Below are 17,500 nucleotides of genomic sequence, written 5' to 3'. Positions count from 1 at the left end.
GTTTAGAAAATATCAGAGAAAAAAATATTCAAAAGGCCATTTACTGTAATCCACTGTCCATTTCGTAAAACGAATGAATGAATAATCAGTGCTTGGGGTAAGCTTTTGCAGAATAATACACCTCTGCCTCTGTCATTGTTTAGTCTTTCTGCCTCATTCATTGTTTTTTATTTACATGTGTATTATGTCCCCTGGTTTAGTTGTCGTGTTGTTGCGTTCCAGTCTGCCCTCTCCGTTTCTTACAGTATTTGTAATCAGCCCCATGTATATTGGTCTTGGGCCCTAGTCAGTGTAATCAGCCCCATGTATATTGGTCTTGGGCCCTAGTCAGTGTAATCAGCCCCATGTATATTGGTCTTGGGCCCTAGTCAGTGTAATCAGCCCCATGTATATTGGTCTTGGGCCCTAGTCAGTGTAATCAGCCCCATGTATATTGGTCTTGGGCCCTAGTCAGTGTAATCAGCCCCATGTATATTGGTCTTGGGCCCTAGTCAGTGTAATCAGCCCCATGTATATTGGTCTTGTGCCCTAGTCAGTGTAATCAGCCCCATGTATATTGGTCTTGGGCCCTAGTCAGTGTAATCAGCCCCATGTATATTGGTCTTGGGCCCTAGTCAGTGTAATCAGCTCCATGTATATTGGTCTTGGGCCCTAGTCAGTGTAATCAGCTCCATGTATATTGGTCTTGGGCCCTAGTCAGTGTAATCAGCCCCATGTATATTGGTCTTGGGCCCTAGTCAGTGTAATCAGTGTAATCAGCTCAATGTATATTGGTATTGGGCCCTAGTCAGTGTAATCAGCCCCATGTATATTGGTCTTGGGCCCTAGTCAGTGTTATACATCCTTCCTTCCTCCAGTTGTTGAGTCATGTCCCGGATCATAGCAGAGAGCATCCAGCTGAAACCCGGGTTCAGAAGGGTATGCTTGTGGAGGAATGCTCCGTGCTTCCTCCAGGCCACATACACACCCAGAGCAACTCCCTGGAGCACTGGAATACATGCATAAAGCAGCGCCGGCGTCAGGAGGACTTCTTATCTGGTGAGTTTATCAAAGGCTCTTAGGTTAGAGCGAGAATCAGCCAACAGCCATGGGAATAGCTGCAACAGACAGACAGATACCATAGATAGATAGATAGATAGATAGATAGATAGATAGATAGATAGATAGATAGATAGATAGATAGATAGATAGATAGATAGATAGATAGATAGATAGATAGATAGATAGATAGATAGATAGATAGATAGATAGATAGATAGATAGATAGATAGATAGATAGATAGATAGATAGATAGATAGATAGATAGATAGATAGATAGATAGATAGATAGATACACATTATGATGTTTACCAGCTTAAATTGCCCACAATTTATTTATATAAGTAAGATCATTATAATGAAGAACATACTTTGAGAGGTGAATAAATTGTTCTAAATGAATGTCTGCATAGAGGTCACAGTGTAAAAGAACATGAACATAATTGATCATTATTTTGCATGTCAGCAAAGAATGGTCACCGCTGTTCTCTCGTTATCGAGCCAGACGCCACAGCTCTTCTCGGCCACAGTCCAGTAAAGAGGGGATGTATTAGTCAACGTCAGTCCTCACAGCAGTTTAACTGTGGGTTCAGTCAGAGACTCATGTTTTAGACTCATTTTTGTTTTACCTTTGTCTCTTTTGTAAACCTCTGTCTCTTTCAGGCTTGCTCCATAGGCCAGTGGAGAACTTGTTGATGAACCAAGGTGACCGTTTCAGACAAATTCAGGAGCAGAAAGAAATTCTGAGCCAAGTCCTGCCAACCATACAGTCTGGATATGTAAGACTAGCATGAGATCCAATCACTGTCCTAACATCACTATCAGAGCTCTGCCCTTTGAAAAATTGCATGTGTATCAGAATTTACTGAGGGTATTGCTGGTGGCATCCAAAAAAGCCTTAACAAAAAAGTGGCTTACAAATGTTATTCCAACTATAAATGAATGGATTGATTTAATCTATAGTATATTTTATTTATTATTGAGAGAATTACATTCAGCTTTAGAGGTCAGGTTGAAGTCTTCACAGATAACTGGTTTAGATGGATTACTTATGTCTCTACCATAAGACCTGCCTGTTTAAATTCAGTTAAATCTGTTTAACCTGTAGAAGCAGATGCACCTGTTTGAGGTACTTATGTATTATGGTCATATAATAGAGAAGAGAGGCAGATATCTCCCCTTGTGTGTATTGTACGTATATTGTCTTGTTTTGTTTTGTTGTATAGTCTTTTCGTTTACATGTATGTTTGATTAAAATTCAATAAAAAGTAAATTGAAAAAAAAAATGCATGTGTGTACTGTGTGTGTGTGTGTGTGTGTGTGTGTGCGTGCGTGCGTGCGTGCGTGCGTGCGTGCGTGCGTGCGTGCGTCTCAGGGCTACCGTGTGGGCAGTGAGTTCTGGAGTCTTCCTCAGCATTATGGAGATGAGAAGAGTGGCATTACTGCCACCCTGACTCGGACGGAGCAGGGGGTGCGAGAGGCGGTAGCACGTGTAGGGCGGCCATTCATCACGCGGCAGGAGTTAGGTATGCACAGACACACACAAACCACACACAAACAAGCAATTTAAATGCTATTATTGCATGTGTGCTGTGTTAAATACCACCAGATAATGTAATTAATAATGTAAGTAAAACACCTACGTATGACTCAGAAATGAGCAGTGCATGGAAGCAAGCACATGTGCATTCACATGTATACGCATGCTTTCGCACACCCATGCACGCACGCACGCACGCACGCACGCACGCACACACACACACACACACACACACACGCAGCCTCTTCAGTGACTGCCCAGAAGTCCGACATAAGACTGAGGTTCGGGTTAGCAACCTACGTAGCCGGTTGAGAGTGAGACTGGGTTTAGAGTTAGGTTTGGGATAGTGTTAGTAATCGGACGGACTAACAGGAGGTCGGAAACAATAATATTGTGGAGACTGTATTGCCTCCACAGTTAAATTTGTGTTGTTTCAGGAAACGTTGGTGCTGAATTGTCGCGTCCGTCCGCACAGGCCTGGATCCACAGTGAGTACCTGGAGAAACAGCACCGGGAGCTCAGAGAGGTTCTGGCAGACCTGGACTACAACCTGCCGGTAACACACAACTCAGACAAACATGTAGTGGGTGCAGTAGGCGACATTCACGTAGTAATACTGTAATAATCTCTTAACATTCTGCCAGCTATCAGTGACTCAAATGGTGTGAGAGAAAATCCAATCTGTGTGAATTTGGGCCCTCTGAAAGCTCACTGCTCTCTGTATCCCTCAACCAATCAGGGGAGCTGTTTGAACTTGAACTATGGGAGGGCGCCTCTGCTGATTTCTTTTGATAATTCTTGTTTAGTTTTTGACAATTGGCACATGGGTAGTGTTACATAATAAGTATTTTTGCATGGCACTCTGTCTGCTGCTGCTGGCAAGCTGCCTTGATGTTCCCAACCAGCCTGTATTCTCGCTACAACGAAGGCACACTGTGTTTAACCATTCTGTAAACGCTTAACAAGCCACAACAGGGCACACACGCACACTCGCTATTCGCTGCTATATAAGTTAAAAGACTGTAAAGACACTTTTGCAGTATCAATAATTTGATTTGTAGTGCATGTGTGGAATGCATGTGCATGTACACCAAATTGTATTTTGGACAGAACCGTATACCATTGCAGCTACATGGTCTAAACTCTAAATTATAATCAGCCATTTATGAAACCCGATGCTGTGCGTGCCCGGCCATAGAGTAGCAGTGTTGTGGTGCTCTCAGCATGACAATCACTCTATCACTGTGGGTCCTGGGGTACAGCCAGTTCTAGATCTCACACACATGCCTGCATGGGGACATCTGTGCACAAGCAGTGCCCATTAAACCTAATTAAACATCTTGAGTAGCAGGTGTTGATCAGAACTCTCCATTTGTCTCCAACAGCATTTAAATCTGTTTGTTTTATTCTCCCTCCGGTTATGCAATACCTGTTGTACCCATTGTCAGAGTATCCGTTGTACCCATGTCCCTTCTATGCCCATGTATGGTGATCTCAATCTGTCTGGAGTCCAGTCCAGTGTTTGACATCAGTAATATATGTCATGTTGATGACATCACAATACTCCATGTATAGGGATTTATGGATTTATCTAAATTCTTTGGACAACAGCAGATCCAACCGAGTTCCCACTGGCAACATGGGTCCTTGGCGATAAAGACTTTTAAGTTGATATGTTGGGGACACACATGCACACACAGATTAGGTATGACTAGAGAGTAGCGCCAAGAGGCGTTAAGAAAGAAAGGCGTCTCTTCTGGGTTTTTAAACAGCTGATGGATGGAAATGATGCTAGTGCTTCAACTTGTAGCGTCGGCAAAGCGTTTACGGTTTGGTGCAAGTAAAAACATTGCTTAAGGTGCTTGATTTTCTGCCAAGCTGTATAGTTTTTGTACAGTACGTGCTAGCAGCAGCGCTACAGCGTTCGAATAATGCTGTTTTGTTTGGGTTTGTACCCACTCTGTTTTGTTTCACTCTGTCTGTACAGGACATTGATGGGTTGGCTGGTAAACCAATCACTTATATCACAGTGTGTGAGATCCCGTCACTGGACGAGGACAAAGAGGAGGCGGCGCCGAGGGAGGAGGAAATTAACCAGTAAGATTGACTGACTGACTGACTGACTGACTGACTGACTGACTGACTGAGATGTTTGAATTTCATTGTTTAAATGATTGACTAGTAGTGGAACTGACTGATTGACTGAGGGTACAATTACACTGTCGTGTCAAGAAACGCCCAGAGCATGTGTATCTTCTGGGTTTTTGAGCGTTGCCTAGACGCAGCTGTGTGTGTGTGTGTGTGTGTGTGTGTGTGTGTGTGTGTGTGTGTGTGTGTGTGTGTGTGTGTGTGTGTGTGTGTGTGTGTGTGTGTGTGCGCGTGTGTGTGTGTGTGCGTGTCCGTGTGTGTCCGTGTGTGTCCGTGTGGTGTGTGTCCATTTCCGCACGGACAAATGCAGTAGCGCTCTGTGACCTGGGGTGGCACTGTTGGGCGGCTAGCGCTGTGTGACCGGGGGTTTGCACTAGAGTTCAGTACAGTACCTATAACAATAATAATAAGCATAGTTGCACAGCTCCGTTTTAAACAGCTGGTGGATGGAAATGATGCTCGCGCACAGCTTCAACTTGTTGCATCGGCAAAAAAAAACGAAGCGCTTTGCCGACGCAGCGATGCTACAAGTTGGTCTGCACAGCTGCCCCTGAACTGTGGAATGCTCTCCCCCCACACTTGAGAGTGCCACAGTCAATCGACTGCTTCAAGAGAGGACTAAAGACCTACCTGTTTAATAAGGCCTTCCCCCAAACCCACTGATTTTATTCCCTGACCTCGTGTTCATTAACTGTTGTTTTTTGTTTCCTGCTTTTAATCATGTAATGTTCTTTTCTTTCTGCTTTTACCTATTGTTTCATATATTATGCCTACTGTAGCACTTTGAGATTCTGAGGAATGTAAAGTGCATTATAAATAAAATCCATTATTATTATTATTATTACAAGTTGAAGCCGCGTGCGAGTGTAATTTTCATCAACCAGCTGTTTAAAAACCAAGAAGAGACGCCTGCTCTAAGCGCTTTCTTGTCGCTTCATTTGTGCCCTGCTGCCCGCGCTCACACTGACTGACTGACTGACTGACTTACTGACTGACTGACTGACTGACTGACTGACTGACTGACTGACTGACTGACTGACTGACAGCTACAAGAGTGGCTCGTTAACTGACTGACTGTCTCCAAGACTAGCAGCGGGCAGGGATATTTTGATGATTGCCGCCCTTCCTAACTGTCCATTAAATTGGTCCTCTCTACAGTGATCCATTGGCTCGGTCTGATGATATCATGTTGGACACTCTGCTGATCCCGGCCCTGAGGTTCTGTGGCCAGTCAGCCCACTGGACTGGCAGCTCCACCTCCCACCAGGTATGTAGGTGCTGCCACACGGTCAAAAGAGCTGCGCACGTTCTCGGCTGCGCGTAGCTTAAAGCTTGAGTTTTTAGACAGCTGGTGGATGGAAATTAAGCTCCACCTCCGCGGAATTCTTGCGCGACGGCCAGATTCCCGGAAACGCTCTCCTCCGCTCAAGTCTTCCGCGGAGGTGGAGCTTCTTTTCCATCCACCAGCTGTCTAAAAACTCAGAATTTAAGCTGCGCGCAGTTTAAGAAGTGCGCAGCTTAAGAATGTTTTGCGCTATGGTGTGGAGACGGTGTGTGTATGTGTTATATGATGCCTGTTTTCTGCAAGACTCTAATGTTAACCCATTCCTCGCCTTTGACGTAGATCTACGCCAATTGAATTAGACCAATTAGACATTAGACCAATTAGACACTCACTCACTTACTGTAAGTGGAGTCTCTTGATTCTGATTGATCAGTTGTGTGGCATGTGCTTTGTGATCCACAGACAACTGTGTTTAATGTTGCCATGGAGGCTGTTTTAGCAGCAGCCTTTTTTTGCTAAATAAACCCCTTCAGGTAATAGTTAAATAATTGTGTGAGCGCTCAGCACAGCATACCACATAAATAAGGTTATAGACTATAGTTCTAGCAGCTGATCCGTGTTCAAATGAGACAAAGGCTCTTTAGTGCACGTCATCCCCTCTCGCTCTCCTCCCCTCCCTGTCTCCCTGTTCATTTGAACACTGAATGACAGATATATGACATGGCCCTGCTGCTTTTCATAGTTAGTAGTTATGTCTCCTTTCCTTACACCACTGATTTCTCTCCTGGTTCCCTCACTGTCTCAACATCAGTGGACTGTAACTCAGTACATTTGCTTGAGTAGCCTACTGTACACTCAGGGGCCTGATGTACTTCATAATTTGTACTTTGGAATTCTTTTTTTACCTGAGTATAAACCCCATCCAGGGAGAGGTGGGGATCAGTGTCAGGATGAACTTTGAGGCCCTGACTGGAGAGAGAGCCTCGTCTCATCTGGAGCTGCACAATGAGGGCAGCACCGCCATCTACTACAGCTGGCAGCAGCTGCAGCTGCCATGCAGCTTTCCTAACATGGTGGCACAAACAACCACTCCACACTTCTACTTCAACTCCTCTACAGGTGGTACATACAGGCACATTAGGTGCCCTTGGGGAAAATACACACACACACACACACACACACACACACACACACACACACACACACACATGTGCGCACGCACACTCACACTCACACCCACACACACACACACACACACACACACACACACACACACACACACACACACACAAACACACAACATAGCCAGCCAGAAACACCTGCTGCTGCTTCTGCTACCTGCTTCCTACGTCAGCTATACTGTGATCAGTGTTTCATTGTCACGCCAAACCTTTATTCACACGCATGTTGTGTTCCACCCCCATGCAGCTGTAATCCTACCGGGAGACACGCAACGAGTGGAGTTCACGTTCAAGTCAGAGGTCCCAGGCATCAAGAGAGAGCTGTGGCAGCTCAACACACACCCTGTGCTGCTGGGTGGAGCCTCAATGCAGGTGACACTGCGGGGACTGGCAGTGTACCAGGACACTATGGCAGAAAAGAGACACGCTATAGAGGTGTGTGTGTGTGTGTGCGTGCGTGCGTGCGTGCGTGCGTGCGTGCGTGCGTGCGTGCGTGCGTGCGTGCGTGCGTGCGTGCGTGTGTGTGTGTGTGAGAATTTGAGAGTGAATCAAGAGCATTTAATATACAAATACAAACAGCCAAAAAGTGTGTGTGTGTGTGTGTGTGTGTGTGTGTGTGTGTGTGTGTGTGTGTGTGTGTGTGTGTGTGTGTGTGTGTGTGTGTGTGTGTGTGTGTGTGTGTGTGTGTGGCCACGTGCACATCCATGTGCCTCCAGATGGAGCTGCAGAGAAGGGTGGCTGAAAAAACATGTCAGTCGCTGCTATACGAGCTGCTGCAAGGAGTTGGCAGCCCAGAGAGATGTAGCTCTCCTGCTGACCTGTACATTACTGAAGAACAAGAGTTCCTCTGCAGAAACCCCAAGGTATACAGTAGTGCCTATGGCTTTCAGCTGAATGATGATTCCTTTGTTTTGATGCAGGAGGTTTGAGGCACAGAGTTCAGGGATACCCCTGTTGCCTTTTCACATGCTTCACACAATGCATATTGTTATTCAATCATGCATCTTTTTTATTGTAATAATTTCAAGTGAATTGAATTATAGAGGTGTTAACTAAGGATGTCCCAATCATGTTTTCTTTGCTCCTGATCCGATTCTGATCATTTGATTTTGAGCATCTGCCGATGCCGATTTTTCCCGGTCCGATATTTATATTTTTATAGAACACTTATGCCATGTCACAATAGTACAATATCCCACATCACAGATAATTTCCTTTTGACCTTTGACCTTTCATCGCTAGAAAGGTCAAAACGCCACGATGCGCTTTTTTCATCGCTAGAAAGGTCAAAACGCCACGATGCGCTTTTTTCATCGCTAGAAAGGTCAAAACGCCACTATGCGCTTTTTTCATCGCTAGAAAGGTCAAAACGCCACGATGCGCTTTTTTCATCGCTAGAAAGGTCAAAACGCCACGATGTGCTTTTTTCATCGCTAGAAAGGTCAAAACGCCACGATGCGCTTTTTTCATCGCTAGAAAGGTCAAAACGCCACGTCAAAACGCCACGATGTGCTTTTTTCATCGCTAGAAAGGTCAAAACGCCACGATGCGCTTTTTTCATCGCTAGAAAGGTCAAAACGCCACGATGCGCTTTTTTCATCGCTAGAAAGGTCAAAACGCCACGATGCGCTTTTTTCATCGCTAGAAAGGTCAAAACGCCACGATGCGCTTTTTTCATCGCTAGAAAGGTCAAAACGCAGCGAGATGGCATGGCAGTGAATAAGTACGGGACCATACAAAGCATCATATTTTAACACTAAGTTAATCGACAGTATGTAAGGAAACACTTTGTACTTGAATCTGTAGTGTAGTGTAAACTCTGGCACCATCTTCGACAACTTCAATATCACACTTTTGACATGAAAGAGGCTGAAGACTTTGGAAAGGAGATGTGGGGCGTCACAAACTAAGGAACCAGAAAAGAAGAGGAAGCAGGAACAAGATGGACCTGAAGTGAAAAGAAGAGGCGGTGAAACACAAGGAACAATACACTGACACTGCTGCTGAAGAGGGAGAGGAGGAGGAAAATGAAGAGGAGGATCCTGCAAAAACTGAAGAAGATGCTGCTATTGTACTGTAGCAGTGTCTGACACACACGCATGCACGTACTGTACGTGCACACACACACACACACACACACACACTCATACAAAGCATAGGGATCAGTGAAACTCCCCATCTGGATCAGTGTGGCCTTTAATTGGTGTGAATGGAGAACGAGTACACCCTGATGTTTCTCTACCATTGATTATTTTGTCCGCATTGTGAATACGTATACAATCCCTTCTCTCGAAGAAGAAGAAGAAGAAGAAGGGATTGTATAGAACAAAGTGTTGTGGTGAGCCACTGTCCCACTGTCATGATTAAACACCCCTTTCACTAACAAGCAAACCAAAAAGTAAAACAAATTTTAGTGCTCCCCGGGTATTATAATACTAGAGTTTCAGGCCTCTACGTGGCCCTCACACCTGACCTACATTGCACCGACCCATATACCCATATAAGGAGATCATTAATGTTGTCTTCAACAGTTGTCATAAGATAGAGCATGCAGTGACAATTTTGTTCACCAAGACAAGACCTTGAAGAAGATCTTGGTGACTGAAATGATAATTCAGGTCATGCAAAAGCAACCAGAACAGCTGGAAGGTTTTTTGCCTGTATTGACTAAGCCTGCAGAATGGCTGGGCAATGTTAAGCCGCCGTCCCTACTGGTCAAAAACTGGTACTGCAGGCGGGCTGGGTCCAGGTTATCGTGACGTGGGACGTGACGCAGAGGTACCACAAGAACAGCGCAAGGGGTACTATGATAGGAGCCAGCCAATCATATCAACGCTCGAGGGGTACTATGATAGGAGCCAGCCAATCATATCAACGCTCGAGGGGTACTATGATAGGAGCCAGCCAATCATATCAACGCTCGAGGGGTACTACCCGGAAGACTTTAGTCGTGGCTTCAAAACGCCACTGAGCAACTTCCATTGAAGTGAATAGCGGGGGGGGGGGGGGCTATCGCTCCTCAATCTGTTCTCTAGATATATTATAGCTCTATGATATTGACGTGTCCAAAATAGAGGCACCAGGTTGAAAGTGGTTCAGTATGTCTGAGTTTTATAAATAATAAAGGTCCCTCCCATTAGCCAATTTTAATATAGTAGCCTATTTAACAAATAAATTAATACGTGTGACTAAATAATAACTATTGATGGATACATTGGACAACAGATTTTTTTTTTTCATTTCCTGAAAAATAGCGGCTTTGCACACAAGGTTTCTGTACATTGTAACACAAACTATATACTGCTGTTTTCCAGAGGTGGTAAATATTTGATTAATACTGCATTGTTCCTTTACATTTTTGAGGATATGTAATTTACTTGAGTATACATTTTTATTTGTGCCTACTTTTACTTTCAAATGTATTTCCCCATGCCTCCTCCCAAGTAGTATATTCTTGTACTCTTCCTTTGAAACTGAAATCAAAATGATCCTCTCAACTTCCACTGCTGTCTGGACATAACACTGTGAAAACTTTGTTTTAGCTGCAGTACCACTTTGAGCCAATAGAGGCGCTGAAGAGACTGTGGCAAGAGGTGTCTCCAGGAAGCATCTGGAATCTCTCTGTTCACACACTGAGACAGGTAGAGTCATAAACTATTCATTTGATTACTTAGGAATGACACATCAGAAAATACTTGAAAGCATGTGTAAACTGTGTGCCCTCTTCTGTAAGACTGAAGGACTTGTTGTTGTGGCCTGAAGCCACATGTGATGGCGTTTCTTGTGTTGCTGTTGTGCAGGCAGTGTTGTCTCTACCTGAGAAGCAGCTGGACTCTGCTCAGGACAGCTTAACTAGAGACAGGGGTCTGTGTCAGCTCAACTCCCTGCTCCTGGAGCTATCTAGACCACTGCTCCAACACGCACCTCTGACATCAGTAACAATAGGGTGAGATATACATCCATCACCAAAATGCCACACTACCACATCACATGCAATCTGGGAACCCGGTTCAGAATGTCGATAGCACCCACTCAGCTGGTTTCAATAAACTTCAGGGAGGGAACAGGATTTTTCAGTGGTCAAAATGTCATTGTTAAAGCTCCGCCCACTTATGGTTTTCACAAGTCCAACTCCATCCCCAAGCCTTTTAGTGATTACTTTCAAACAAATTCTCAAGTAGGCTTATTTTTTCATATACTGCAATCATGTCTTATGGAAATTCTTTATATCTTGTTATGTCTTTATTGTATCTTATATAGGTAGAGGCATTGTAGGCTATAAGCCCCCGAGGGCTTCTTGCCTCCTCCTGGGACTTTCTTTTGTATGCTTTATTGTATTCTATATTGTATCAAATCAAATCAAATCAAATCAAATCAAATCAAATCAAATCAAATCAAATCAAATCAAATCAAATCAAATGTTAAATTAACAATATAAATTGGGGTATCAGAGATAGAAATGCCATTAAATTGGGGTCTGTAGACTAATATGCATGTCAAACTGGGGGTCTTTGAATTTAAACGGGTTGAGAATCACTGCTAGAGCCGTAAAAATCTTCTCTTATGGGGGTCCCTGCATGGCATATCTATAACGAGTTTGGGAACCACTGCACTAAATCACTACTTTTACTTTTATTCTTAAAACATACTTTTATAGAAAGGCAATTCCATGATTTTTAAATGTTGATTCCCGCAATGTTTTTTTTATTTTATTTCTCACTGCACTTTTATTTTATTTTATTATATATTTATATTGTTGTTGTTGTTTTTCTTTTCTTTTTTCACATTTTGTGAAATCATAATTTCATTCCACCATTCTGCCGTCCCTTCAGACTGTCTTCATTGATATATGACATCATCAATATGTTATTCACAGGGAAGTGTTATTAGAAGAACATGTCTTGCTGTTTACTTTTAGGCAGTTTGTTTTGATAAATGCTTTATCTCTCTCTCTTTCTCTGCAGGCGGCAGCTGTGGAGGGAGCTACTGGACAGAATGGCTGCTGAGGCTGTGAGGCTCAGACAACTACTGGGGCTCCCAGAGACAGATACATGGACAGAACAATCACAGCACCCACAAATCACTGATGCATGTGAGTTACACACGCACGCACGCACGCACGCACGCACGCACGCACACGCGCACACGCACACGCACACACACACACACACACACACACACACACACACACATACACACACACACACACACACACACTAATATAGTATCTAAGTACCACTGAATTGTGATGTGATCTAGATTCAGAGGACAAGCTCAAGAAACAAGAGAAGACTGAGAAAAAGGGAGGGATGGCCGCCACTGAGGAGGAGGAAAAGAAAGGAGACAAAAAAGGAGCTTCTAAGTCGGCAAAAGAGAAATTGCCAGAGGTTCGACAAAAACTGTGCATGCATGTGTGTACCTGACTACAGGATGTGTATGACAAAACAATACCATCTCATGCCACTGGGTGGCAGCAGATATCTATATAAGGATATTGATTGAGAACATGAGAAAATGCCTTCCTTGGTGTGCATTTGTGTGTGTAACTAACTACTGTACATTTCAGTGTTACGCATCCCACATCAAACCTGTTTTGATCCATACCTTCATAGGGTCATCCTTATTACTAATTGTTGGCTCATTAAGCTCATAATAGCTCACAGAAAAATATTAGAATTATTAGGCTATTTTTATTATTATTATTATTTTTTTTTTTAGTAAGTTAGTTAGTTAGTTAGTTACTAGTTAGTTAGAACAGCTCAGTGCCGTGGCTCAGCGGTAGGCACCTTGGCTGGTAATCCAGTCTGGCAGTGTGCTGCAGGTTCGACTCCCGATCCTGACGGCCTTTACTGCATCTCTCCCCATTTCCTGTCAGCCTACTGTCTGTCCCTCCATAAAAAATATAAAATAAAGGTGAAAGCCACAAAAAAAAACATTTATAAACTAGAAAAAGTGCCCCTCGGGGCACAGGTCTCCACCAGGCCAGGTCAGGTTGTGGCCTCCTGGTGGCGCTATAATAGGCCAATGTGAAAAGGGTGCCATTTCTTCATACGCCTTTGATGGCAATTGGATGATTTGAGGCATTTTGTTCCAAAAATGTGTTTTGCAAAAATCAACCTGTTGGTGGCGCTATAACAGGCCAATGTGAAAAGGGTGGGATATATTCCTCAGCCTAGTAAGAAAATGTGTGAAAGATTCCACGTAAATTGCATGCTGTGTTCATGATTTGAGGCTTTTGTTCAAAACGGGGCAATCTTGCAAACTGTGAAAGCCAATTATAGCCAATTAGGATGGAATATGAAATATCGGACAGATCCGACATGAGCACATGACCATAGAGATACTGTGTAACGATTTGTTATGTGTTTTACAAAAGTCGGCCTCCTGGTGGCGCTATAAATGGCAGATGCGGAAAATGCAGGTCAAAGGTTTGTCCTTGGCCTCTAGGGAGTGTGCATGCAACGTTTCACGCAGATCGGTGCAGTTTTAGGTAAAAAATGTGAAAAGCTGCCTCATGTGGCGCTATAACAGGCCGTTCTGGAATATGTGGGGCAGAGGTTCATCGTTGGCATCCAGGGAGTGTGTGTGCAAAGTTTGGCATCTACCGGGTTAACGGTGCCGGAGATTAGCTGGTAACAGACGGACGGAAGGACGGACACACGGACGGAGTGCAAAACATACTCTCTCCCCATGCCTTCGGCCTGGTGGAGACAAAAAAAGAACAGCTCAGTGACCCAAAATGGTTCATATTAATAATACAAAATCGCAGGTCTAAAACGCATTGTGAGCTTGTATTTCATCTATTTCTAAAGTTTGGAGAGAATTTAAATACATTAACTCCTAGACTAGAGTCTGAAAAATGGTCTGTCTCTGACTTTATTTGTCTGACTTTCTCCCTCTGTCTCTTCATGGCGATTGACTCATGAGCCACAGCCTATTAATCACTGGGTGCCATGGAAACAGAGACATGTGTGAGAATGCACACCTGCTCTCCGCCTGTGTCCACAATGTTGAATTCATGGCACCTGTACCAGACATCGCCATCCGCAAATGCCTTCACAAATGATCCAAAACTCATGATTTCTGTCCATGTCACACTGTTCGAACCTGGATTATGATGATGCAACGACTGGCCTATTGGATGTAACACACCTGTCTGTCTGTCTGTCTGTCTGTCTGTCTGTCTGTCTGTCTGTCTGTCTGTCTGTCTGTCTGTCTGTCTGTCTGTCTGTCCACCCTGTGAACAGGAGCGCAGCAAGAAAGGCCGGGGAGCGTTGGAGGGGGGGAAGCAGGGGGAGAAGGATCAGGCTAAAGTGTCGTCACTGACCATAGACCAGCAGCACCCCTGCAGTGATGACCACGGCATCAGACCAGAAATCAGGGACAAATACAGGAGACTTCTGCACCAGCAGGCCAGTGCTTCCAATGTGTGTGTGTGTGTGTGTGTGTGTGTGTGTGTGTGTGTGTGTGTGTGTGTGTGTGTGTGTGTGTGTGTGTGTGTGTGTGTGTGTGTGTGTGTGTGTGTGTGTGTGTGTGTGTGTGTGCGCGCGAGTGTGCGCACGTACAAGCTTTGTTTGCGTATTCTTCATATAGTTATTGTATTTATAATATTGGTGGTTGTACTTGTAGCAAAACATGCTGACTCTACCTGCTTTGTCTGTCTGTCTGTCTGTCTGTCTGTCTAGGTGCATGTTCTGATGGGAGGTCTGGTGGAGTCTCTGTGTGACCTGGTGGAGGAGCTTAAGGAGATACATTTTGTCAAAAATATTGTGTAATTTATATCCAGTACTTTGTATTGTAATAAATGTCTAAAAATATTAAAACAGCACACGTGTGCACGCACACATTCAATGCAAAGGGATTTATCGGCATGAGAAAACGAGAATACGTTTACATTAATGCCAAAGCAAAAGCAATGGCACACACGGTTGCGCGCGCGCACAGACGCACACGCACGCACACACACACACACACACACACACACACACACACACACACACACAATGTGTACTCTCTCTCTCTCTCTCTCTCTCTCACGCACACACTGACGCTCGCTCATTAACGGGAGTGCGGGACCGTAGCTCTGGTCCATAGCCTTACTGCTCATGATGCCGTTGCATTGAAGGCATTAGAGCTATGGACCAGAGCTAACGGGACCGCTGACTCCGCAAACCACGCGTGCCCGTCCCCGCCGCTCTCGCACCCCGTTGTCGTTGTGTATGTGTGCTGTATGCGTGCCTGCCTGCATGGCTAACTGCCGGTATGCTGTGCGGTGCCTGTGTGCGTGTGTGTGGGGGGGAGGGGGTGCCCGAGTGTGCGAGTGATTGAGTGAGAGATGAGCGGCTCTGGCGTGCACGCTGGGTTATCCTTGTCCTATGCGTATGCGGATTTCACGTCTGGCCGATCGGCTCCCATCCGGCTCCTGTACCACTCCGCTGAACGGGGACCGGGTAGCAGGACGCTGCTAGGCCTGCAGCATCCCGTCCGTCGGACTGGCGTTCCCCTTCTCGCTCCGTTCACGGATCTTCAAAACGCAGAGGTGCTGCTTGGCTTCCTACATTTACCGGTCAACGGCGGGAGTGAGCGGTAGTTCAGCCGGTTCGTAGCCTCCTAGGCTCCTGATACGAGTCTATTCCAGCGGACAGGTCGACGTTGTGGAGTAGGAGAGCAGGACGAAGCAGAGAGACGCGGTGTGGAAGGCAGGAGATGAGTGCTCACGGTAAGCACATAGGCAGCATGCGGTGAAAAATGAATAGGCCTACAAATTATAATTATTTTTTAACTATGATTAGGCTATAGGCACATTATATGTTTTACTTTATTTCATTTTCTAAATTTACCAAAAACGTTGTATTTAGGCTATTAACATATAGGCCTATGCCTATACTGTTAGTGCAGAAGGTGTTTTCCTGACAACTCGAACAATGCGTTGACCTGCCCTTAGCTTATTATTGTGTAAGAATGTACACATGGACTGCACATAGCCTATACGCCTACGGTGAGTCAGTGACTGTACGAGGGGGCGTGTGTGTGGGTGGAGGGCAGAGGAGGGGTCTCAGGCCCGGCCAGGCCCGGTAATGCAGCCTAATATGTAGCTACTATGCAGAGCCAGAGAACAGCAGCATGGACGCCCTGGCTGTATCACCACCTGTCAAACGCACCTGCCTGTCCCAGTGCCCATGCGCATGTTTTAAGCAGCGTGGATGACGTAGAGAGGCTGGTACCACGCTCTCCTCTCCTCTCCTCCACACACACAGTCCAGATTGTGGACATCACTCAGTCACTGCAGAGGATAGCAGCAGTGTTATTTTTGGCAGCAAATTTTGATTTTAGTTTTAGTCATAGTCTCTTGAATAGTTTTCATTTAGTTTCAGTCACATGAAATGAAATGATTACTATATTTACCCAGGGTATCTGGGCTAAGCTCAAGAACTTGTTTCCAGCCAGGCCCTGCTCATAGAACATTTCATCGTAGTGGTTCAATGCCTTGTTCAAGGATGGTAATTTTAACGTGTCGGACCGCTGATTCGAACTGGCGACCTTCCGGTATCAAGACCGCTCCGCAATCCGTTCGGCCACCGCTGCCACATTTTAGTCACCCGGAATGTTTTAGCGTTAGTCTAGTTTTAGTCGACTAAATATCATAAGAATTTAGTCTACAGGTGATTTAGTCGACTAAAATGTATTTTGGCGGGCCTTGATAACCGCCGTAATGGCTGATTTTACAATGGCTGAAAATAATAAATAGCCAATCTACAAGCTCACAACGCGTTGCAGCGTGACGCGTTGTGAGCTTGTAGATCTACTATTTTCAGCATGCAACCAAGTGTAAAATGACTTATACTGGATCTCTTGTCCACTAGTCCCTTCCTAACATTTAGTCTAGTTTTTATTTGTTGACAAAAGTGCCAATATATTTAGTCATAGTTACCATGGCTTAGTTTTCATTTAGTTTCCATTTAGTTTTCGTCAGTGAAAAAAGGTAGTTGACGAACATTTTTCGTCATAGTTTTAGTCGACGAAAAGTCGAAAACAACACTGGATAGCAGGCTGCTGCTGCTCAACTCAGGTTTCAGAATTAAACCACAATATGGTTTCAACGACCAGCTTTCTCTGTGGATTGGGACATTAAATTATTCTAAAGAGCAGTGGACTTTAATTCTCCTTTTTATCCCTATTCAGTTCACTAAGGATGCTCCTTCGAAAAAATTGTGATAGAACGTGTTGACCTGCAAATACATACCTCAGCAAAGAAGAGCTGAGGAACTGCATGTGTGTGTGTGTGTGTGTGTGTGTGTGTGTGTGTG

At 44.7% G+C, this 17,500-nt stretch overlaps 1 protein-coding gene across 1 annotated transcript in view; it reads left to right on the top strand.

Annotated features, from left to right (window-relative positions):
- Positions 1–17,500, top strand: part of mycbpap (mycbp associated protein) — a gene marked incomplete at both ends in the record, with an annotated part of 20,495 nt that overhangs the window by 2,504 nt on the left and 491 nt on the right. The window contains 14 exons of the mRNA XM_079498359.1: positions 858–1,038; positions 1,703–1,818; positions 2,415–2,565; positions 3,017–3,135; positions 4,567–4,676; positions 5,886–5,994; positions 6,939–7,131; positions 7,441–7,628; positions 7,910–8,056; positions 10,736–10,834; positions 10,994–11,139; positions 12,158–12,285; positions 12,453–12,580; positions 14,441–14,620. Coding sequence (XP_079354485.1) covers positions 858–1,038; positions 1,703–1,818; positions 2,415–2,565; positions 3,017–3,135; positions 4,567–4,676; positions 5,886–5,994; positions 6,939–7,131; positions 7,441–7,628; positions 7,910–8,056; positions 10,736–10,834; positions 10,994–11,139; positions 12,158–12,285; positions 12,453–12,580; positions 14,441–14,620 — 1,995 coding nt within the window. The remainder of the gene's footprint in view (positions 1–857; positions 1,039–1,702; positions 1,819–2,414; positions 2,566–3,016; positions 3,136–4,566; positions 4,677–5,885; positions 5,995–6,938; positions 7,132–7,440; positions 7,629–7,909; positions 8,057–10,735; positions 10,835–10,993; positions 11,140–12,157; positions 12,286–12,452; positions 12,581–14,440; positions 14,621–17,500) is intronic.

Source organism: Electrona antarctica, assembly GCF_951216825.1.
Source record: "Electrona antarctica genome assembly, chromosome: 4".
NCBI classification, from domain to species: Eukaryota; Metazoa; Chordata; class Actinopteri; order Myctophiformes; family Myctophidae; genus Electrona; species Electrona antarctica.
Note: the sequence above shows the minus strand (reverse complement) of the source record. Positions and strands in the feature narration are given on the sequence as shown.